This window comes from Delphinapterus leucas, chromosome 1, assembly GCF_059928025.1.
Source record: "Delphinapterus leucas isolate spDelLeu-1000000601 "Yukka" chromosome 1, BTC_Dleu_Yukka2, whole genome shotgun sequence".
In the NCBI taxonomy this organism is placed as follows: Eukaryota; Metazoa; Chordata; class Mammalia; order Artiodactyla; family Monodontidae; genus Delphinapterus; species Delphinapterus leucas.
The window spans coordinates 162583124-162607969 of record NC_143129.1 but is presented as its reverse complement, the minus strand read 5'-3'; the positions used below and the strand labels follow the sequence as shown (position 1 = coordinate 162607969).

At 45.6% G+C, this 24846-nt stretch overlaps 3 protein-coding genes across 12 annotated transcripts in view; all 3 read right to left on the bottom strand.

Annotated features, from left to right (window-relative positions):
- Positions 1-4729: 4729 nt before the first annotated feature.
- LOC111175557 (P2Y purinoceptor 2-like) lies at positions 4730-12088 on the bottom strand. The gene is given in 3 exon segments (XM_089896433.1): positions 4730-7132; positions 7134-7526; positions 8072-12088. Coding segments are annotated over 2 exon segments (975 nt in total). The 5' UTR covers positions 7514-7526; positions 8072-12088; the 3' UTR covers positions 4730-6537.
- Positions 12089-12201: 113 nt separating this feature from the next.
- Positions 12202-15448, bottom strand: TMEM35B (transmembrane protein 35B). The gene is made up of 3 exons (XM_022575183.2): positions 15322-15448; positions 13730-13910; positions 12202-12766 (listed from the first exon to the last, which is right to left on the bottom strand). Exons 1-3 carry the CDS (start codon positions 15427-15429, stop codon positions 12669-12671), a joined length of 387 nt encoding a protein of 128 aa, XP_022430891.1. The 5' UTR covers positions 15430-15448; the 3' UTR covers positions 12202-12668.
- Positions 15449-16941: 1493 nt separating this feature from the next.
- Positions 16942-24846, bottom strand: part of ZMYM6 (zinc finger MYM-type containing 6) — a 43390-nt gene continuing 35485 nt past the window's right edge. For 9 of the 10 annotated variants that reach the window (XM_089896388.1, XM_089896403.1, XM_089896423.1 and 6 more), the window contains 2 exons: positions 21454-21598; positions 16942-18862 (listed from right to left, as the gene is read on the bottom strand). In XM_089896388.1, the coding sequence (XP_089752514.1) occupies positions 17031-18862; positions 21454-21598 (1977 nt within the window). In that variant the 3' untranslated portion in view covers positions 16942-17030. The other variant, XM_089896429.1, reaches the window with a different exon arrangement.

Here is a 24846-nt window from a genome sequence, read left to right as displayed (position 1 = left end):
TAGTCATTGTTGCTTCCACAGCTCTTCAGTATCTTTAAAATATGGTATTTGTAATTTATTTGGCTTTTTCCAGTTATTGCAACCGGAGTACAGTATGTATTAGGGTGCTATACCCTATGCAAATCAGAATTCCAAAATACAAGTCTGATTTGAAGAACGAAAAAACAGCTTTCAGTTTTGAACATTGATTTAAAAGATTGCCAAGGGGTTTCCCTGGTGGTGCAGTGGTTGAGAGTCCGCCTGCCGATGCAGGGGACGTGGGTTCGTGCCCCGGTCTGGGAAGATCCTACATGCCGCGAAGCGGCTGGGCCCGTGAGCCATGGCCGCTGAGCCTGCACGTCCGGAGCCTGTGCTCCACAACGGGAGAGGCCACAACAGTGAGAGGCCCATGTACCGCAAAAAAAAAAAAAGATTGCCAAGGATAAATCTATGGTCATGGTGCTAATGTGATTAACAAAGAAAGGTATACAAGGCAAAAGTCGAGCCAAAAATCCAGAAATATTCTTTGGCCATGTATTGTACATAGTTTGGATTTACTAAAAGACATAGTTTCAACTGTGCTGATAGCAATGACATTTTTTGGAGTAATTCAAAGATTATACGCAATATTTTCTGGACATGCCCAAAGATAGAATATATTGATGAAACACATCAAATATGACCTCAGAACCACTCTCAGACACATGGTAGAAATCTCAACTAAATGCCATTAAATCAATTACATTTAATTTACTTAAGATATGATATGTATCAGAAAAGTTAAATGAAACAAATAAAATTCTCCAATAAAGAACAAACCATGTTCATTGGTGGAAAAATATATTAATTTTAAAGAGATATTAGTAAAAAAAATGTTAGTAAAAGTTTATAGAAACATAAGAGTTAACTATTTCACTTTTATTTATTTATTTATTGGCTGCGTCGGGTCTTTGTTGCTGCGCGCAGGCTTTCTCTAGTTGGGGTGAGCAGGGGCTACTCTTTGTTGCAGTGCCCAGGCTTCTCATTGCCATGGCTTCCCTTGTTGCAGAGCACGTGCTCTAAGCACGCGGTCTTCAGTAGTTGTGGCGAGCGGGCTTCAGCCCGAGGCCTCCGTAGCTGTGGCTCACAGGCTCTAGAGCGCAGACTCAGTAGCTGTGGCACACGGACTTAGTTGCTCTGCGGCATGTGGGATCTTCGCGGACCAGGGCTCGAACCCGTGTCCCCTGCATAGGCAGGCGGATTCTTAACCACTGTGCCACCAGGGAAGTCCCTGGACTGTTATTTTAAAATAACAGAAAATGACGACTCGTTGCTAAATTTGTTCAGATCTTTCTTCAATCAAGATTATACCTCAATCTATAGTACCCAAAAAGTAGTCTGTATAAAAATTAGTTTTGAGATTTTATGTCTGTGAATCTTATTCATTGTCAGACATTTTCCTTTCATTGTTCTAATTGCCTCATATTTTATTGAAATCTCACTTTGGTTGTATATTTCACATGCAGTGTTTCTCAATTTCAAAAAAAACATTTTCTGATATGTATAGATATATGTTTTAGTTTTAAAAGTGAAATAGGGGCTTCCCTGGTGGCGCAGTGGTTGGGAGTCCGCCTGCCAATGCAGGGGACAAGGGTTCGAGCCCTGGTCCGGGAAGATCCCACATGCCACGGAGCAACTAAGCCCGAGCACCACAACTACTGAGCCTGTCCTCTAGAACCCGTGAGCCACAACTACTGAGCCCGAGTGCCACAACTACTGAAGCCCGCCTGCCTAGAGCCCGTGGTCTGCAACAAGAGAAGCCACCGCAATGAGAAGCCCGTGCACCGCAACGAAGAGTAGCCCCCGCTCGCCGCAACTAAAGAAAGCCCGGGTGAAGCAACAAAGACCCAACCCAGCCATAAATAAATAAATAAATAAAATTAAATAAATAAAATAAAATAACAGTAAATTATTGAAATTTTTGAAAAAAAGAACTTAAGAATTTCTGTATGAGTATAGAAACGGCTTGAAGAAATGGTAAAAAATATTTATATTATGAATAATGGTGATTTATATGAAATTAAAATAATTAATATTTTCTGTAATAATAATTTATCATACACCACCCAAATACAATGTTTGAACATAATATGTAAAATTAGATTCTCTCATCTTTGATAATTTGCTGATTTTCAGTCTTGAAAACCACAACTTTAAATGTATTTTTCTATTCTGTCATTATGAAGGTATATTTTTCAAGGAAGATGAATGGAATGCATTTCATTTAAAAATGTGTTTGCTTAATTTATAACTTGTAAATATTTAGACATATAGTATCTGGGCCTCCTTCTGCATGCTCACCCAGAACCCCACCAATGCTAGGGGCCAGCGTGAGCCCAGCACCCCAACCACAAGTACATTTCAGAGCTAGCCTGGTGCTCACGGAAAATTAGGGGCAAAGAAGCATGATTTAACGACAGCATTAGGGCCAGATGGTGGGCATGTTCCATACAGCAGAGGGAAAGGGCAGGCCTGGGAGAGCCCTGGAGTGATTGGTCTGGGGAGGAGGTCCCAGTCCCTGAAGCTGGAATGTAGTCCATGGAGCTGGTTTCAGGACCAGTGAAAGACAGCTGCAGCCACAGGGGTATCTGCAAAACCCAGAGGGAAAACACTATCCTCCTTCCAAGGCTAGAGGAGAAGGAAATAGATGTCAAGGCAAAGAATCAGCTGCAGAGAGAGCGCCTGGGGCCAGGGCCTGAATACAATAGAGAAATCAAGCTGAGGTGTGACAGGCTTCCTGCAGGGGCTGAGGGAACAGGCGAGGCTGGTCCGGAGGGGCGGACTCAGGAAGAGCAAGCAGAGTCACTGAGGAAGCACGGCTGGCTGAGGGGCCCTAGGCTGGCATGTGCAGAGCCGAGGACTTGGACCAACCCTAGCCAAAGGCAGGAACGGGCTTGGGCTGGGTTCAGAGACCTGGACAGTAATTGAGCTGAAGGAGAGAGCGGGTTCCGGCAGGAAAGGAAGCGTTCTTCCTTCTGTGTCAGGAGCATCTTCTCTGCACCACGTTTGGACCCCACAGCTACAGGGTGTGGCCTGGGTGGGTAGGGGTGGGAATTGGGCGTTCCTGGCCCTACAAGAGGTAGCGGGGTGCAGGGCATACTGAAAACATACCCTAGACTCCCCCAGCTGCTGGGAACAGTTGGCAGATGAGTTTCCCCTGGATCCTGGAGAAAGAGGGTGTCCAGCATCTAATCAAGGACCAACCTGGGCTCCCTCTTCTCCATCCTGGACTGAGGGAGGGTCTTGGGTCAAATTCTTGAAAGTTTAGAATAAACAAGGCAAAAAGAATCCAAAAGGATTGACAGTACAAAGCCGTCTGTTCTCTCTCATCCCTCAGGCTCTTTGCCTCTGGGTCCTCACCCCAGGTTCCTACTCTCCTGAATCACCAGGGAGAGGGGAGGGTGATTCCCAAATGCACTAACTCCAAACAGAGGCCTTCCTTCCACTGTGTCTGAGCTCCCAGAGGCAATCGACTCTCATGTTCTTTTTCCTCAGGTCAGACACAGAAGACTAAGTTAGACATTTCCCAAAGGAAACTGACTACTAAGGGAAAAGTCACATCAAAAGCAAGATAGTACAAGACCACGGGGATGGATGATGCCACAGGGAATCATTTCTTTATTTGAACAGAATCAAATTTGGCCTCAGGGGATTCAGCTGGCTCTAGCGTGGACACGAGATCATTTCTCAGAGACCCAGCTTTGCACAGCCCCTGGGGCCAAGCAATTCATTCCACCAGAGCAAGTGAATTCATGACGTGGGCCCAGGCTGCCTCCTGGCCTTGGCCTGAGATGATGGTCAGTGTTGCATGGAATGAGCCAACCTAATTCCCAAGGAAGGAGAGATGACAATTACTGTGGACTTACCAATGTGTATTTGGGCTTTTGTTTAATTCCTCTAGCAAGCAAGACAGGCGTTTGGCTGGTATGAGGTCTCAGGTGATACCCTTTCCCTTCCCACTTCTGCCCCCACTGGCAGGTTTCAGATATGGAGGAGACTGAGAAGCCTTCTAGGAAAAAGAAACAAATTAACCATGCCCACAGTTGAAATGCAGACAGGAGTCCAGATTCAAGAAGGAGGCAGGTGACAATATCCAGTCCTAGTGAGGGTGTGATAAAACAGGGACTGTTACGAGCTGTTGATGGGTGTGTAATTGGTGCTGCATTTTTGGAGGCAATTTGGTGATTTAATTAAACCATTTAAGTGCACACACATACTCCTTGATGCAGCAATTTCACTGCCAGGAATTTATTCTACAGATTTACAAGTATGCAAAGATTTGTGGACAGGGACACTCATTGCATTATTATTTATCACAGTAAAACAAATGCCCAAGGGGTGGGACAGGGAGGGTGGGAAGGAGACGAAAAGAGGGAGGAGAAATGGGAATATATGTATAGCTGATTCACTTTGTTATACAGCAAAAACTAATACACCACTGTAAAGCAATTATACTCCAATAAAGATGTTAAAAAAAAAACGCCCATCAACAGAGGGACCAATTGAGTGAAATCAATACTCTGCATCTATTAAAAAGAATGAGGTAGATCTATACGTGCTGATATAAAAAGAGGTACAAGATACATTAAATGAGGAAAAGTGCAGAAGAGCCTTGTAACACTATCCCATTTGTGGATTTCTGAAGGAAATTGACTATACCTATATCTGTACTGTAATAGAAAATCTCTGGAAAGATACAAGAAACTGTGAATGGTGGCTACCACTGGGGGAAGCTTTATTTCTGATTTTGCATTTTTCTCTACTGCTTTGAATTTTTCATGAACATGTATTATTTTTAAAATGTAAAAGAAAACAGTTAAAGAAGGAATAAGGGAACAATGAAAGGTAATGTATCAAAAATTAAAGAAATTTCTCAAACTTACCATTAGAAGGCAAATTCAGCAATAGGACCTGAGGTCAGTAAGACATGGTAGCTGACTGGTGAACCCTTCCTGACCCATCTGACTTGGCAACATGAACACGCTGCCCTCACTCATTAAGCTTGAGACCCAAGTAGTCTTGTTATGGGGCCCCCTATAACATGGCCGAGGAGAGGGAGTGGTTCCATTCCCCCACTTGAAGCCAACTGCTAAGTCATCAAGGCACGAGGAGGAAAAGCACTGGTGCCCAGAACCATTGCCAGGGATTTGCACCCAGTGACAGAGTCCCGGCTCAGCTGAAGCGGAAGGCAGCAAGTCTGGCGGACCCATGTCCCAGCTAATGGCAGGATGGATCTCCAGCTTGGTTATCACCAAGTCTTGGCACAGGACTCTTGGGACAGTGGAGGTGATGGCAGAGTCGTGGGTAACCAGCAACTGCAGACGGAAGCAATCATCAGGACTGGTTCAAGAATGCATCTGGGGGCTTCCCTGGTGGCACAGTGGTTGGGAGTCTGCATGCCGATGCAGGGGACGCGGGTTTGTGCCCCGGTCCGGGAGGATCCCACGTGCCGCGGAGCAGCTGGGCCCGTGAGCCGTGGCCGCTGAGTCTGCGTGTCCGGAGCCTGTGCTCCGCAGTGGGAGAGGCCACAGCGGTGAGAGGCCCGCATACCGCAAAAAAACAAAAACAAAAACAAACAAACAAAAAGAATGCATCTGGTAATACAAGCTTGGAGAATCCCACAAACACTTGAGGAAAATCTACCGGAGACTAGAATGTCTGAGTGAGTCCTTGAGCATTTTAAGCTAATGATATTCAGGTTTCATGCATTCATCTGACATACTGAGGTCTTACTACGTGCAAGGCACAGTAGCAAGCAGTAAATAAGACAAACATGGAATTTATTAAGTTGAATTGGATGAAAATAAAACTGCCACTATTCAACCCTTTTGGGTCTACAAAAATGGCACTCTCTTATGGATCGACATAAATACAGAGAAGAAGAACAACAGAAAAAAAAAAAAAGAACTAACCAGTTAATTGCTTGATTGCAATTGTGGAAAGAGCTATAAAGGAGCAACCAGATCTAACTCAGTCTAGGGAATGGTGTATGTGGTGCTGGTCAAGAAAGGCTTCCCTACAGCTATGTTTGAAGAAGTGAGAATGGAAAGGAATTAACTTAGCAAAGGAGACAGAGGGACATCATTCCTGGCAGTCAGTTGCAAAGGCTTTGAAGAGGAGGAAACTGGTCTGTTCCAGGGACTGATAAGGTGACTCAACCCACGGAGACGGGCAGATGTGGTAGAGGAGAAGAGGGAAAATGAGGATGAGAGGATGCTGAGAGAAGCAGGAGGCAGTTAGCCCTTGTAGGCCCTGTTTAGGACTTTGGGGTTTATCCCCAGAGATTTTGAAAGCAATGGCATATTATCCGTATCCAAACACTGGCAAAGTCTAGGAAACATTCGGGTCAACAAAGAATGTTCTTTCCCCTTTTGACAGAGCCCGGAGGTCTACAACTACAGGCGGCTAGTATGTGGCTGCGTCAGGACTGGAGTCCAGGTCCTTGCAAAGAGCTTTCACCACCCAGGACGCCACTGGGAGGGTGGCAGGGGTGAAGCAGGCAGCAGGCCAGGGGGCTCTCTAGGAGGAGGCCGTGGAGGCCAAGGAGACCGAGTGTGCCCCGGACCTCCCTACCCCCGGGAGGCAGCTCAGCGCCCAGCAGTCCTGGCAGAAGCTGCGCACAGAGAAGCAGTAGATGAGCGGGTCCAGGCAGCTGTTGAGACTCAGCAGCGCCAGGCTGAGGGTGTGCAGGACGTCAAGCGTGGAGGTGGCCTGGCACCCTCTGTCGTCGCGGCCCACGGTGCCCTCCTGCCCGGCCACCCAGGGCGCCAGCAGCAGGTGGTAGGGCGCCAGGCAGAGGGCAAAGACCAACAGGTGCCCGAGCACCATGGTCCTGGCCGCGCGCCGGTTTGGACCGGCTGGGGCGAGGGCCGGGCCCGGGCCCGAGGGCGCAGCGAGCACCCGCGCCAAGCTCACATAGGCCGCAAGCACCAGCAGGAAGGCGGCGGGGAAGAAGGCCACGGTGGCGTAGGCCAGGCCTGCGCTGGCGCTGCCCGGCCTGGGGCGCAGCGCATGCGGGGTGGCCAGCGAGGGTGCGGCACAGGCCTGGCCGGCCAGCTGGGCAACAGCACACGTGGCGTGGGCGGGGCCCCAGCAGCGCAGGGCTGGGCGGGCACACCGAGCCGCAGCGGCACACGCTGGTGAGCGCCGCGAAGGCCAAGTCCGCATAGGTGGATACGCAGTAGGTGGTCCCGGCCGCGCAGCAGGCAGCCTCCGGGAAGGGCCAGTGGGTCGGGCCTAGGTAGTAGGTGAGCCACAGCGTCAGTGTGAGCATGAAGAGCACGTCGGCCATGGCCAGGTTGAGCAGGTGGAGACGCAGGGCCTGGCCCTGGCGCCTGCCGCGGCGGACGAACACTGCCAGGGCCGCCACGTTGGCCGGCAGCCCCAGGCCCGGCGCCAAGGCGTAGGCTGTGGGCACCACAATGAAGCCAGCAGGGTCACCCCAGGGGCTGCGGCCACCAGCACCAACACCCAGGTCCCCAGCGCTGCTGTTCATCTCGGACCTTGGGCTAGCAAGAGGAAGAGAGGTCACCATGGAGGTTAGCCATACAAGAGCCCTCCATCCCGCCTTCCCCCACCCGACCCCCGTCCTCTTTTCCTCAGTCGGTGGTGGTGGGAAGCCCGGCGAGGGGCTGAGGCCTGAGCACAGCCAGCACCAGCTGGGGATGGAGAGGAGGGGATGGGCTCCAGAGTTATCTGAAGTAGAATGAGCTTGGTGACAACATGTAGAAAATGAGGAAGAGACAGGAATCCCAGGTAGTTTGGAAATTTCCAACCCTGGTGACTGGGAGGGTGAAGGTGTCCCTCACAGATGGTGTACGGTTCTGATTTGTGGTGCCCAGGTATGTGCATTAATAAGCCTAAGCAAGGCTGAGCCAACAGGGAGTTATGGAGAAACCAGGCTGGAATATAGGGTCCTTCCTAGAAAAAGCCCAAGCCTCCCTGCTCCAGTGCCATCCAGATCAGTAGGGGGGAGAGTGAGGCATGGATAGAGTTATGGACTTAGGATGCAGTGACCCAGAGGCAGGCCCATGCACAGTGACCTTGGACTTACCTTGGTGAAGGTCCTCTCCTGGGGCTTGCCTGGAGCACCCTGGGCAGAGCTGAAAAGGTTTCACATCTCACAGGCCTTCCAGTCTTGTTTCCTTCCCCCTTGCCTTTTGACCACAAAGAGGTCCTGGGTCTGATTTAAAACTTTGGACAGCAAATCAAAAAGAGCACAGACCCGGGAATCAGGCAGATCCTAGATACACACATTTATCTGCCATATGACCTCGGGCAGATTACTCAGCTTCACTGAGCCTGTCTTCTCTGCTGTAAAATGGAGATTAAAACACCTACCTCACAGTGTTGTTGGGGGGATTATGAGAAAACATAAGTAAAACTCTGAGCACTGGCTGACACTGGGGAGACACGCTCCCTTCCCCTCTAGGCAGCACAGAGATAAATGTGTACACTCACACAGGCACACACACAGCGTTAGAGACACGGACACCCCAGTCAAACACAACAGCACAAACACATCTGGGCATATTCCCCCTCTCCCCAAGGGGGATAAGTGCACAAGCCAATGTCCTGTTCCTATTTGTGGCACATAGTCACACTCCTAGGGTGTTCCAAAACATGGTTCCTCCAATACCAAAATTTGTACTTCCACCTTTGAATCTCTCAGGCTCCAGTCCTTTCTGGGACCCTGAGTGAGTGTATTCCCTTCTGCCCCTCGCGCTCAGCTCGGCCCACCATGGCTCTGGCCCTAACCATCCCACCCTGAACCTCTCCCCACCTTCCCACCAGATCACTCCTCTCTTACCTCTTGCTGCTCTGGCTGCTGCAGATCTCTTTGGGTTCCTGGGGGCCTGGGTTTAAGGAGCTGAGACAGATCAGAATCCACTGCCACCCACATATCCTAGGCCCTCCCATCAACTGACTAATCCCCAGACACGACATGAAGAATGGGCTCAACAGCTGGAAGGGCTGGAGTCCACCTGTGGCAGCTGTGAGCAGGGTTTGTGGGGTGCAGCCAGGGCCCCAAGGGAAGGGAATGTCATTGCAAGGCAAGGGGGCACAGGGAGGGAGATAGCAAAGTATAAGGAAGGCCTCGCAGCTGAATGTCATTGTGCCGACCTGACCAAGCCTTAGGCTGTGGTTTGGGGGGCCCGTTTCCTAAGGCCTGGCTTCTCCTTGGGGTGAGGCAGCACAGCTAAAGCTGAAGATACTCCTGCTGCTGTCAATCCCAACTGCTCCTCCATACCAGCTGGCCAGCCTACTCTTCCAGCACCCTGCCTTTCCTGAAGCTGCTGGGTGGGCCCTACAGCCAAGCTTGAAGGGCCCTGTAGCTGCTAAATCAGCTTACAGGCCAAGCCTCGGTAAATAGGAGCCTTCAATCTAATACCAGCTGTGTGAGGTTTTACTCAAAGTCCTGGTTGGAGACAAGCTGGCTATGGAATCCTGGAAGGGGTGGAGATGGTAAGAGGCCAAGATCCCAGGGTTTCCAGGCTCTACTTTCAAGGGCTTCAAAATTTTCATGCAGAAGGGCAATTCTGGGAAGCAATGGAGATTTAATTACATTGAACCGATCGTCCCATCTACCTTCAAGTTGAAGAGCAGGGGTGCCACACCTGCCCACTTCCAACTTTGGCAACTGGTGCAGTGTAAAGTGTGGGTTCTGGAGTCAACCAGGTCTTAATTCTAGTCTCAGGTCTGACACATAGGCACTTAAGCTTTCTGAATCCATTTTCTCATCTGCAGAACTGCTATTTAATAACAAACACTATTTAATAATAGCGTTTACTGAGCACTTATTATGTACCAGGCACTATTGTAAACACTTTAACTCACTAAATCTTCACAGCAACTCTATGAAAATATTTGCCATTATTATCCATATTTGCAAATAAGCTAATAAGTGGCACTATCTACTCTCTCCCTTCTTCTTTGCTGACCACTTGACCAGTGTGGGTAAATCTTAACTTGTCTAAGTCCAACTTGGAAATTCCATTCTCCTTGCCAGTGATTGGTCTAAGAATGGAAATGTGACATAATTCTGTACAGTGGGATGCAAGGGGAAACCTAGGGTCTTCTAAGAGAGCTTTCCTCTTTCTTTTCACCTTTGGATATTATGTGCAAATGTGTTGTCTGGAGCTGCTTCAGCTATTTTGTAACCCTGAGGGCAGAAGGCAATAAATTGAAAGCAGCACAACTACTGAGCCTGCGCTCTAGATCCCACGAGCCACAACTACGGAGCCTGTGAGCCACAACTACTGAAGCCCAGGCGCCCAGAGCCCGTGCTCCACAACAAAAGAAGCCACCACGATAAGAAGTCCGCACACCGCAACGAAGAGTAGCCCCCACTCGCTGCAACTAGAGAAAGCCCACGCACAGCAACGAAGACCCAATGCAGAGAAAAATAAATAAATTTATTTTTTTTAAAAAAAGAAACTGAAGCTATGTTATCTCTGGACCTCTTATGTGACAGAAAGTTTCCTTATTGTTTTGACACACTGTACATGTAGTATACATATACTACTACATATATATGTATTAATATACATATATATGTATACACACATACACACACACACACACACACACACACACCCCTAACTATAGAGAGATTGCATCACTGTGCTTTCAGACACAAGAAGACCTAACTAAGAGTGCTAGCTTACCTGAGGTTCCCAGCTCGTCAGTGTCAGAGCAGAAATTACCCTTCTATAGTGAAGATGAAATGGAGTAAATACATAGACTTCTCTCACTCCTGTGGGCTCCCAAAAGCCATTCCCTAACCCCCAAAGCAATTTGTAGGCTGGTGGCTAGAGTATTTGCATAAATAAATGATTTCTTTTTCTTCACTATTTTCCCTTATGGAGGTACATCACTTCCCAAAAGAACCCCACTGAGGTGAAGATGGTTGGTGATGTGATAGTAGGTACCCTAACATGGTCACTTGCCCTCGAGAATTGTCTCTCACACACACCCTTCTGACTCCCTAGGACCTCTGGGATTCATCACAGGTTCTGGCACTGCTTTAACATGCAGCATGCCTTAGAGTTGGCTGTCCCCTGCCTCCATCTAGGTGTCCAAGGAGCACTTCCCTGGCAGTTTCAGGTCCTGTAAAATGACTTAATGCCCATCTCTGTTAGCTTTACAACTCTCAAGTGCACAAGATAAAAAGGAATGGGAGGGGGCTTCCCTGGTGGCACAGTGGTTGAGAGTCTGCCTGCCAATGCAGGGGACACAGGTTCTAGCCCTGGTCTGGGAGGATCCCACATGCCACAGAGTGACTGGGGCCGTGAGCCACAACTGCTGAGCCTGCGCATCTGGAGCCTGTGCTCCGCAACAAGAGAGGCCGCGACAGTGAGAGGCCCGCGCACTGCGATGAAGAGTGGCCCCCGCTTGCCGCAACTGGAGAAAGCCCTTGCGCAGAAACGAGGACCCAACACAGCCAAAAGTAAATTAATTAATTAAAAAAAGGAATGGGAGGGACGTCCCTGGTGGTACAGTGGTTAAGAATCTGCCTGCCAATGCAGCGGACACAGGTTCAATTCCTGGTCCAGGAAGATCCCACATGCTGTGGAGCAACTAAGCCCGTGAGACACAACTACGGAGCCCCCATGCCACAACTACTGAAGCCCACACGCCCTAGAGCCCACGCACTCTAGGGCCCACATGCCGCAACTACTAAGCCTGCGTGCTCCAACTACTGAAGCCCGTGCGCCTAGAGCCTGTGCTCCGCAACAAGAAGCCACCGCAATGAGAAGCCCGTGCACCACAACAAAGAGTAGCTTCCGCTCACCACAACTAGAGAAAGACCGCGTGCAGCAACAAAGACCCAACGCAGCCAAAAACAAATAAAATTTAAAAGAAAAAAAAAGAATGGGGAGTACCTCACGTGGCTCAGCAGGCAGAAGCAGGTATACTCAGTACTCTGCTGTACTCGATGTGTAAATTCTGAGCATATAATAAAAACCTTAAAAACGTGCATGCCTTTTGAATCAGCACCCTCACTTCTAGGGAAAGAAAATAAATATGCAGAGATGATTAACTGTGAGGTTTACAATAGTTAAAAAATTGGGAATAATCCAAATGTTTCTCATTGGGGGCTTGTATAGATACATTACAGTACATCCTTACAATGGAATACTACGCACCCATTAACATCAATGAGGTAAAACAGACAGAGAATGGTATTACAGTGTATTAGGTTTAAAAAGCAGATAATAAAGTAGTATATATGGTCTCATTTTCATTTAAAAAAATCTGTATAAAGCCACAGAAAAAAACTGGGAGGTACAGTTATACAAAGGAATTGAAAGTAGTTATTTGGGGGCATTAAAAGTTTGGGTGATTTAAATTTATTTTCTATTTTCACATGACATGAGGAATGCTAGAATATGTAACGTGTACCCCTCAAAAAAGAGCAGTAAATGTCCAAGAGACAAAGCAGAGCCAGGTAGACCAGATGTCTACTTCAACGCTGGCCAACCTTGGGTGTACTGGTAACAAGGTGACACTCTGTGTTCCACCATGTTCCTGCTTTGGCAGTGACATGGCATGAGGAGGCAAGACAGACTCTACTCCCAGGATTCCTTGAATGCACTTGGAGACTTCCTCCTAGGGTGTCTGAACATCTTTTTAGTTTGGACTAAGAGCTAGCAGATATCCAGCAGCAGCAGGAGCCCCAGGCAGACGATGGCTGGGATGCAGGTGTTCAGTGATTCTTTCAGAGACACCAAAGTGAAGATAGCCCCTGGAATGGAAAATGAGGTCCCTGAGGCTCCCTGGGAATGCTCAGGAGATCCAGGAGCTCAGGGCCCTCCAGCCAAGGCTGACCCACTCCACCTTAAGCCCTCTCTTGAACACTGCCCCCCACCAACACACACACACCCTAAACTAGCTACACTCATCTCTCTGACCTCCCAGAGAAAGCAGAACCAGAAATCAGAAGTTTCTTGAACTAACGTAGACCCTCTCAGATGGCAAGAAACAGCAACAATCCAACCAAACAGGGCAAGGTGAGTAGGTGGGCATTTTGGAACAGATTCTCCCTGATCCTTCTCCTTTCTCAATCCTAGTGGAGGGAAGAAGGCCCAGGGATTGCTGGTGGAGGTAGTGGGAAAGATCTGAAAATGAAGGAAGCTGTGGAAATGGAAAGAAAGCCTGGAAGAAGGGTGGTAGTGGCAGCAGCAATGGTGACACAAGGCCAGGGGACATAGAAGAGCCTGAAGATGTCTGGCCTTTGAAGCAGCAGCTGTCTGTGGGCAGAGCCACTAAGAGGGGGCCCTCTAGGAATGCCTGCCCCAGGGAAATCCTCTGCCTTTCTGGTCAGGGGGCCCGGCTTCCTTGCTCTCTGTTTCCACCTGCCAGACACATGAGTCCAGTGGCGGCTGCTACTCCATCCCCTCATCTCAGGGTAGAGGTAATGAGAAAGGGGTAGGGGCTTTTAGGTTACAGTATATCCTTATAATGGAAATACCATGCAGCCAATAGAATTGATGACATAGAAGGTATATCTGACATAGAAGAGGGTTATAGTATATTAAGTTTAAAAAGCACCTAGCCTAGTCTGAAGACCATGGAAACTGCAATAGAGCAGGAAATGCTTCTGGTTCCAGAGGAAAAGAGTGGCAAAAGTAACAAGAAGAGTCAGACTTTTTGCTATCACCCTCGCCTAGAAGTCCCCATTTCACCAGCCCAGTTGCACCCCCCTTACCCATCATGAGCAGTGTCAAAAGCAAGTTGCTGATCTCTTGAAGCATCGGTGGGCCCAGGACCAGCAGCAACCCAGCTAGCAGTTCCAGCCAGCCCACAGCCACTTGGTAGCTCATGGGATCTGGCTGGTAGCCGAACACCTTCAGCGGAAACACCTCAGCGAACTGCACGAACAGGGCTTTCTAGGGGCGGCAGGGAATGCCTGTCAGCCAGAGTCACCAAGGATCCACTGCCCAGATGCTCCACAGAGGCATTCTGTGCCAGTGCCCTCAACTCCCCCAGCAAAGGAGATACTACTCTAGGCCAGGTCCAGGGCTAAGGTCAGCCAGCCTGGAAAGGAGACGGCCTCCCTGGGGGGCTGAGCTTTGGAATCAGAAAACAGGCTTTACGCTCCAAGAAGGGTGGGATGGTGGTACAGAGATGGACTGATCTTCTCACCAGATTACGACCCAGCCCCAAATTCCGGGAAGAGGAAGCTAGGCTTGGGCTTTCTCATCTAGTGCCAAGGCCTTGGGAACTCCGGCGCTTCTCTTTCTGTTTGGCCTGGTTTCTCTTCAGGCTACTATGCAGGGAATATTTGGTGAGGAGGAAGGGAATGGAAGGGGAGATTCTCGTTCATTAAACAGATTCTACTCAATACCATATGCTGGGACCTGGCTCTCATTGCAGTAGACAGAAGGGGAGTTGAGGGGGTCAAAGTGAGTGACTCAGCTCGCTCGCTAAGTCAAGCTCCGTCCTGGGCCACATGACAACTTCACCTGGACCCTTAGGTTGGCTACCTTTGCTGGCTCTCCCACCTCAGCTCTACCTCCCCTACTCAGTGCTCTAAGGAAGAAACTCTAAGCTGTCCGGTTCTGAGGATGTACTTCCCCAAACAACCCCCCACCCTAAGCCAGGCCTGGAAGAAGGAAACTGGCAGAGATCTAGAAGTCTGGCTTATTTGAGGGACTGGGCAGATTGGTGGGTAGAAGGACGTGACAGCTTTTCGGAGAGTCTGGAACTAGACAGGAAGTCGAAGGGCGACTTCTAGGCCTCCCTCTCAGGCTCTGGGAAGGGCTCTCTGGATTCTAAGTTAGGAGAGTATCTATAAAGTTTGGGTCCTGCTTCTTGACTAGTTGTGTAACCTTTAGCAGATACACTTCACCTTCAGGGCAGGTTTCCTACTCTGACAAGCCGGGATTAATAACCCCCTGTCTCATGAACACCCCCAAGAACTCAAGCAAAGGAAGGAGGGCGCAAAGGGAGCTCGGTCCCTCTCCCTCCCCAAGGGTCCCAGAGTATTCCTCATCGGCTCTAGATTTGCCTGAGGCCAAAAATGCCCGAATGGAAGGGAATGTGACCGTCCCCTTCCAGGGAAAATCCAGTGAACTCGGAGGAACTCCCCAGGCAGGGGCCCACGCCTAAGTAGCTGTCCAGGTGCTCCCCCCAGCTCTAGCGCCGTCTGGCCCGAAGACAGGCGGGTCCGCGGGGCGCGGGCGGGCAGGGAGGGGCGGGGGCCGGCCAGGCACCTGGGTAACGGCCGGGGTCGCAGCCCCCGCCGCCCTGCGGCCAGTCCCCCGCCCAACCGTCCGCCGCCCACCCCGCGCCGCTCACCATCTGCTCTGACACCGGAGCCGAGATCTGCTCCGAGAGTTTGGCCGCCCCCGTGAGCGCGAAGAAGCCGCCCAACAGGACGCGCAGAACTGCGAGCGGGAGCGCCATGGCCGCGCAGGCCTCCGCGACGCGCCCGCCTCAGGGTAGGCCCCGCCGAAAACCCGCCCCCTGCCGCCCGTCCGTTTCCTCCCTCCCGGGGCGGCCGGAAGACCTGCGCCAGAGCCGCCGCTCCTCGCCCCCAAGGGGGTTGCCGCCCTCTTTTGGGCCAGCACCGGCTGAGGGAGGAGACGGTGCTTGGGCAGGGCAGCCCCATCTCACAGACGGGGATACTGAGGCCCACTTGCTCTTAACTAAACGGGCCCCTCCGAATTCAGGGAAAGTCTCCCAGCTAGTATGGACAGAGTAGAATCAAACATGGGTATATGGACGTGACGTGCAGAAGAGCTCTGTTATGGTCAAAAGGCGTTGCGCGGCGGGGGGTAGGGGGGGTAGGGGAGGAGGGAGTCGCTCCTGCCCTTGCCACACTAGCTTGGCGATCTGAGTGTCACCTAACCTCTGCGGGCCTCAGTGGCGTCTGCATCTGTAAATGGGGATAATGCCGTTATCAGTTCCGAGCCTAGAGCAGGCCTAGCAGAACGCCTGGCACATGTAAGAACTCAGAATTATTTGTAAATTAGTAAATTTATGAAATTATTAAGAATAAATCAATAACTAGTAATTTTAAAATAAGTTGTTCTTTTCTATCATTGCCTGAAACGTATTTTCCCTCTAATATCTCTCAGCTGAAATTAAAATGGGAAAGGTGTTTGAAAATTCAGGTTCTTACAGCCATGGGTAGAGAGGCTTTCACTGAACAAAACCCTACAGGCCACTCCTGGCCCATCTGCTTTTACCTGGAAATCTATCTAGACCTGGATGAGAAAACTATGACAAATTCAGAAAGCGCTCTGGTTTTACTCCCTTCCCCTCCCTCAGCTAACAATGTTTGTTTGTTTACATTTTGTAATAAAAATTTTTAAGGCAGCTTTCATGACACATGAAAATTATATGAAATTCGTGTTTCAGTGTTCATAAATAAGTTCATAAACTGTGGTTTATTGAACCACACTTTGCGTATTGTCTACCGCTTTTGTGCTGCAACAGCAGAATTGAGTAGTTCCCACCTTACAGCCTGCGAAGCCTAAAATATTCATTACCCAGCCTTTTACGAAAAAGGTTTGCCAAGGCCTGGTCTAGAGAGCCAGAGAGGCCCCTAACAGGGGTCTCAAACTCTCCTGCTGCTTCCACTTCCTGATAGCCGAGCTGCTTGGATCTTTGTTTTCTACCTACCCACAACCTGCTGGGTAAGTAGCCAGCAGGCCGAAGACTGAAATGTCCTATGTGCTTCTAAAGACCAAGCAGTTTCAACATCCAGGTGTGCTAGCTATTACATTATAAACTGGGCCTTTCATTACCTACATCTTTGTCACTAATCCAAATTATCTGATCAGTCAATAAAATAGCTAAGTTCTCTACCTTGGACTATTATATATAATTATGTATAAATGCATAATTATTAAATTCCTCAATGAAAAGAGAAAAATTATTAAAACACTTATTTAATCACCGAGAACACACATCCACATTAGGAATTTATATTTTAGGATACTTATCTCATACAAAATTTAACACAAAAGTATAGACTTTGATAATAAGCAATATGCACATTACTATTCTTTCTCCTTTACTAATTTTTCTATCCTCGGAATTAAAGATGTGACTGCAAGTCGTAGGGCAGGGCCAGAAACCAACAGATTTCTTTGTTTTGACTCAGTCAAAGCTGAAAATGTAGCATCACATAAATAAATAGTTGAAAAAGGCAATAAAAATTTCAGTGCCTTTTCATGGAGTTCTGGGTAACTTGCCTTTGCATTTATCCAAAACTGAGTTACAGACATTGATTTAAATACTGATTGTAATCCTAAATCTGACGATAACCGTGCTAGTTTTTCTTCTTCGAAGTCCGTGAGATTACTATTTTGGTGATTCATAAAAGGATTAATTATCCACAAATTTCCTGAACACAAGTCTTCTTCTGGTGGGTAACAGTCATTGAGCATTTGAGAAAGTCCTTCCAGGTGCTCAAAAATAATGCTTGCAATACTGCTCATATTTAAGCCTGATGAGTTTGAGAATTCAGAAAATGAAGGGAACATGTCATAATCATTCTCTTGCATGCGCTTCAACCACATTTTTAACTTTTTCTTAAGTATATCGATTTTATTATACAAATTGAAGAGAGTAGTCATAGATCCTTGGAGACTTAAATTTAGTTCATTTATAAGTGAAAAAATATCTGATAAGTAGGCCAGCTTTGCAACCCATTCCTCATCAAAAAAATACTTGGCCAAATCTGAATGGTTTTGATTTAAAAATATTTCAATTTCATGTCGTAATTCAAATAATCTTGTTAAAATTCTCCCTCTTGATATCCAACGTACTTCAGCATGAAGTGGTAAATTCACGTGCTCAGACCCCATCTCTTCACACAAAATTGTTAACATTCGTGAATTCAACGCATTGCTCTTTATAAAACTTAAAATTTGTGCTGACTGCATAAGAATTTCATGTAAGCACGGAGACAACTTTTCTGCTGCTAAATGTTCACGGTGAATAAAACAATGTGTAAATGCCACTGTATTCATGGCAACTTCTTGAATTTTTGCCCTTAAACCAGAACACCTACCAGTCATGCTTGCAGCCCCATCTGTACAGAGACCAACACAATGCTTCCAGTTCAGAGATTTACTATCAATATATTTATTTATTAGTTCAAATATTTCAAAACCAGTCATCTGAGAAGGCATTTCAATGCAACATAGTAATTCTTCTTTTATATCACTACAACCATAATCAATGAAACGAATATAGCACAAAAGAAGGGTGGTATTTGAGATTTCTAATGACTCATCTATCTGAAGGGCAAACCACTTTGACTCTCTGACTTTCTGGATCAGCTGATCTTCAATGTCTGCAGATAGTTCATCAATCCTGTGTCCAATTGTACTATTAGAAAGAGGAATGGTTTTCATTTTGTCTCCAGCACTGGAACCCAAAACTTCTGAACACATTTCTACTAAATATGGTTTAACTACTTCTTCAGCAATGGAAAATGGCTTTTTGCTGGCAGCAATTTGGAAAGCAATTAAATAAGAAGCTTTCACAAGTGACTTTTCAACTAGTAAACACTTTTTTAGAGCACTGTTTTGACATTCCATTTCAAGAGATTTTTGTTCAAAAAAATCTACTGGTTTGTTTTCTAATTCTGAATGCTTTGTCTTCAAATGATGAGAAAGATTTGCTGGCTTCATGTTTTCACTGGATAAAATTTCTCCACAGATGACACACTGTGGCCTTGGTGAGCTTTCTTTTGATCCCGGACAGATAATAAAACCAACTTTTAAATATTCCACATCGTAAGTCTGGAAAAAACCTATTCTTTTTTTCTTTGCAGGTGGAGAATCAAGTTCCACATCATTTTTCTCGTTAGGCATAGATAAATCTGAATGAAATATTTGAATCACTGTTATTTTCAAGAACAAATAAGCAATGTTCTTTATGTTTTTCCCCCACGTTTAAAATTTATATTTTGTTACTATTTATATTTGTCAAAAGCATACAGTAATTAAGGTTTAAACACAAACCATAATATTTCCATGATGCCATTAAAAACTGAATTTCTTGGGACTTCCCTAGTGCTCCAGTGGGTAAGACTCCACACTCCCAATGCAGGGGGCCAGAGTTCGATCCCTGGTCAGGGAACTAGATCCCGCATGCATGCCGCAACTAAGAGTCCACATGAGGCAACTAAGAAGGCTGCAGGCAACAACTAAAAGTCCACATGCCGCAACTAAGAAGCCCGCATGCCACAACTATAAGTCCGCATGCCGCAACTAAAAGATCCCGCATACTGCAACGAAGACTAAGACCCGGTGCAGCCTAAATAAATAAATAAATATTTTTAAAAAACAAAAAACTGAATTTCTCTTTGCCCAAAGCTTGGTCACTGACTGTAGTAAAACTGTAGGCAGTGGTATGTGTCCTAGCAGTGCCATGTATTCAGTAGATTAGTGGAATTAGGGCTGATGTCCATAGAATACACCAAGTTAAGAGTAAACTATTTTAGGGACTTCCCTGGTGGCTCAGTGGTTAAGAATCCGCCTGCCAATGCAGGGGACATGGGTTTAAGCCCTGGTCCGGGAGGATCCCACATGCTGCGGAGCAACTAAGCCCATGCGCCACAACTACTGAGCCTGCGCTCTAGAGCCCCCAAGCCACAACTACTAAGCCTGCGTGCCACAACTACTTAAGCCCACGCACCTAGAGCCCGTGCTCCACAACAAGAGAAGCCACCGCAATGAGAAGCCCACGCACCACAATGAAGAGTAGCCCGCACTCACCGCAACTAGAGAAAGCCTGTGTGCAGCAACAAAGACCCAACGCAGCCAAAAATTAATTAATTAACACCCAAAAAAAAGAATATACTATTTTACTTTTTAAAATATGGGGAAAAAAACTGAGAGGAGAAAAAAATTTGGCAAAAAGTTAACATTTGGTGAATCTAGATGAAGGGTATATTCATTATGTATATTCATCTAAGGGTGTACATTGTGCTTTATTTTCAATCTTTCTGAATTCTGAATTTTTCAAAATTAAAGTTGAGGGGAAGGGGGTTAATTATTAATTTTAATACCCAGTGTCAGTGAAGGTGTAGAGAAATGGATGCTCTCAAACATTACTGATTGGAGCATAAATTCATATAACTTTTCAGGAGGGCAATTTTGCAATACATATCAAAATCTAAGCCTTAATATTCTATGAGAGCTTTTGAATCAGTAATTCCACTACTTAGGATTTATCCTAAGGACATAATTAGACAAGTGGAGAAAGATCCATTTATACAGCTTAACTCAATACTATTTATAATATTAAAAAACTAGAAGCAATCTAATGTCAACCTTAGGTGGATGGATATACATTATATATATCCATACATTATATACATTGGAATCTATGCATCCATTAAGAATCTCAACGTATATTTAAATTTACGTTGATGTGGAATGATGTTTTCGTGCAATGTCAAGTGAAAAAGTAGTTTACAACAGTATACAGAAAACATCCTAATACTTAATCTAGAAATTCAAAAATGTATAAGCACACACATACCCACATATATAGCTGTCCACAGATCCCTTACTACCTTCCACATGTGAATGTGTATTTAATATAAATTCATGTAAACAAAGAGTGTATCATTTTTACAGGAATATAAAACAATCAAATTTACTGAGGAAGGAAAACAGAATTCTCCTTGACTCCTACCAAAAGAAAGGCATCCTACATAAAAACTCATGGTTAGCTGTTGACAGACTAAGCTTTTACTTTCATCTTTTGGCTGCGCCGCACAGCACATGTGGGATCTCAGTTCCCCAACCAGGGAACGAACCCGCACCCCCCCGCACTAGAAGCGCAGTCTTAACCACTGGACCACCAGGGAAGTCCCCAGACTAAGCTTTTAAATATATTCTATGAAGTAAAAGTAGCATTAAAAACAAAAATCAAAAAATGTTTTGGGCAGAGCAGCCTATAAAAGTAACTGAAAACATAAGGGTAGTGGGATTAAAAGCAGTTAACATGGATTGGGGCAAGAGTATACAATATTTTCAAGTATGAATTCAAATAATTTTCCTAATCACCAATACCTCAGACATATAGTTATACTCTTAGTAAGTCAATTCAGTGTTTAAAAAAAGAACCAAGGTTAAATCACTAATACTTTAAACTAAATTCATATCTTAGTAATTATAATAGCCTGTCTATACATTTGAAAAGCAGTGCACATGTACAGAAGATGCTTGTCCACTCTACACATAATGCTTTGCGTGCATATGGATTCAATTCAGTAGTTATTAGTGTTAATGACAATAAATACAAAAGGAATCAATTAGATGTTCAAAGTATGTGATCCAAGAATTGTTTTCACATTTAAGAAATTGTCAATGACTTTCTTTTCCTTTCTTAAAAAATCAAAAACAAGCACACAAAACAGAAAACAAACTTACTACATGTGGAAAGCACAACAACACATACCTGTCTGACATTCCTTGTGTTGTGTATGTGGTTTGCAAGAGGTGGCCTTGGTCTGTGTGACGGGTTTGCACAATAATGCTTTGTTCTTTAAAAGCTTCAAAGACTGGGAAGACAGAAGTTTCATGGCATCTGTCTGTGTACTTCCCTAGTTAAAAAAATCCAGAAACCAGAGAGATTTTTTTTTAGTACCTTCTCACTGACTAATATTGCTATCAGTTGAAAGGTGACATATATCAAGAGAAATATAATTCTCTAAAAGAGTGGTACAAGAAAGTTGCTTTGGAAAATATATACTAATTCCTAATTCTTCAATCAGTATCAGTACCATTTATTGATTTAAAAAAAATACTCTGCCAATAATAAGTACAATCAAAACAAAGAAAACAATCTGATTAGGACAATTGGCTATTCAGAAAACTTAGATCCAAATTCAGACCATATGCAAAAAAATATTCCACATCGATTAAAGACCTCAACGTGAAAAAAATAAAACTTTAAAATCAATGGAGAATTTTCAAATAACCAGAACTCAGAGGAAGTATTCTTAAATAAAACACAAAAGAGTTAAAAATAAAGTAGAAAAGGTTGATACAACTGACCACCTTGAAGTTTTAAACTTTTGCAAACAAAGGTCTTAAAGGGTGAAGGATAAACAACAGAGTGGGAGAATGTATTTAAAACATGTTCTTTCACTCAGTAAACATTTACTGAACGTTTACGACAAGCCAGGCACTGTCCTTAGACCTGGGCATACAGCAGAAAACAAGACAAAGTCCTGCTCTTATGGGCCTTACCTTCTAGAGGGAGACACAGAATATAAACAAGTAAAACAAATACATAATGTATAATTCCAGGTAGTAATAACTGCTATGAAAGAAATAAAGCAGGATAAGGGAATGGAGAGTGACAGCGTGGAGCAGAGGTAATTCTGGAGTAAACATTTGAGCAAAGACCTTATGAATATTCAAAAGAGCACGCCATGCAATGCCTGAGGTCAGAGGATTCCAGGCAGAGGGACTGAGATGCAAAAGACCTGAAGTGGGAAAGAGCGTGACATGCTTAAGGAACATCAACAAGAACAAGGCTGAAATAAAGTTAAGCCAGGGCTAAAATGATACATTTGGAAAGGTCGGCAGAAGCCAACTTGTATAGGACCTGGAAGGTCTTAGTAAAAAAAAAAACAGAAAATTAGGATTGTACTTTAAGCATGATGGGAAACCACCGAACGGTACACAGCAGCCTCCCTCATCTGCAGTTTTGCTTTCCTTCGTTTCAGTTACCCATGGTCAACTGCAGTCTGAAACTATTAAATGGAAAACTCCAGAAATAAACAATTCATAAGTTTTAAATTGTACACCATTCTGAGTAGCACTATGGAATCTCTTGCTGTCCCATTCTGTCCTGCCCAGGAAGTTAACCATCCCTTTGTCCAGCGTATCCTGCCCATTAGTCATTTAGTAGCCCCCTTGGTTGTCAGCTTGATTGCCGTGGTATCACAGTGCTTCTAGTCAAGTAACCCTTATTTTATTTCATAATGGCCCCAAAGTGCAAGAGCAGTGATGCTGGCAATTCAGATATGCCGAAGAAAAGCCCTAAACTGTGTCCTTCAAGTGCAAAGGGAAAAGCTTAACACTTCATCACAACGCCTACGTTTTTCACCTCACTTCATCACCTCATATCACCACCACAAAGGTGAATACAGTACAATAAGGTATTTTGAGACAGAGATCACATTCATATAACTTTTATTATAGTATACTGTTATAATTGTTCTATTTTGTTATTGTTGTTAATCTCTTACTGTGCCTAATTTATAAATTAAACTTTATCATAGATATGTATGTATAGGAAAAACATAGTGTATATATAGGGTTCGGTACTGCCCATGGTTTCAGGCATCCACTGGGGGTCTTGGAACGTATCCCCCACGGATAAGGGAGTACTACTGTTATTTAAATTTACTTTTTAAATAGGTGACAGAGGCAGTAATTTTGAATGATGTAACAATTCAAAAGGTATAAAAGTGTATACATGAAAAGTTAAGTTTTCCACACCTGTCTGCCATCTATCCAGACTCAGTCTTGAACACACTGTTCCCAGTTTCATATACATCCTTCTAGAGATGGGCTATGTAATTAAATAAGTTGCTTTTGACTACACATGGTAGCATATTATTAGCAAGGCTCAGCACCTTGCTTTGCCACTTAGCGAACTATCTTGGAGGTATTTTCATAAAACTTTATACAAAGCTGCCTAGTAACAGCTTTATACACTGAATGTACTTGTAATGTAATTTGAAGAGTCCCTGCTGCTAAACATTTAAATGTTACAAATCTTTTGCTATTACAAACAATGCTACAATAAATATCCTTACATACAAATTGATTCTTCATGTGCTAGTATATCCGTAGACCAAGGTCTTTCTCTTTTCCTGCAAAAGCTTTCTTGTTTCCATTGGGTCCATGGCTTGGGAGAGGGCTCCAGCGTGGTTAAAAAGCTGCCTAGTGGCTGCAGGAAGAGGCTCAGACAGAAGCCCTGACACCGGGGGATAACAGAGGGGCCCCTCAAAGGCAGCTGGGCTGGAGGCTCCTAGCCCTTCTTGAGTTGAGGGTGGCCCCCTCAAAGATATACTCGCCCAGCCCAGCCTAACACCAGCCAGTGTGTCAGGTGGTGGCCCATCTTCTTTATGAGTTTCATCTCCTCATCTATGAAGTGATTCTCCAGGACGTCACAGAGATGGGGGTCTGCACAGGCAGAACCAGGGTATGAAGATCCAAAAGGGCCTGGTTCAGGCTCTTCTCCACAATCATGGTGGCTTCCATGGCATCCAGGGTTTTACCCCACTCATCTTGGGACAGTTTCTGCACACCCTGGAAGAGGATACAGCCACTGCGCTGGTTTTGCATCTTCAGGAGACTCGGAAGAAGTGGCCCACACTCTCCAGAGCCACATGACCATGGCGGAAATGGACGCTCAGAGAGTGGTACGTGTAGGAGGCCAGCAGAGGCAGGCTGACCAGGCGATTAACGGAGGCCTCCACCTTGGTGGAATAATTCTGACCAGTCTGGGAGTTCTTGGTTGACTGGCAGTAAGGACGATGAATGTGCAAAATATACCTGAAAGATAAATTCTTAAAATTGTGGAGTTCCTGGGTAAAACGGTATTTATGTTTTAAATTTTAATAGGTTTTACTAAATTGCCCTCTGTAGCAGTTTTACCAACTGCCATTGGCAATATGTAAAAATGCCTTAACAGTGTAATTCATCATTTTTATCTTTGCCATCTGATAAAACTGTAGTTCTAAATGGCATTTCTCTAATCTTGAAGTTGAATTATGTTTGCATGTGTTTAAGAACTATTATTTCCTGGTCTGTAAACTGATGGATCATACTT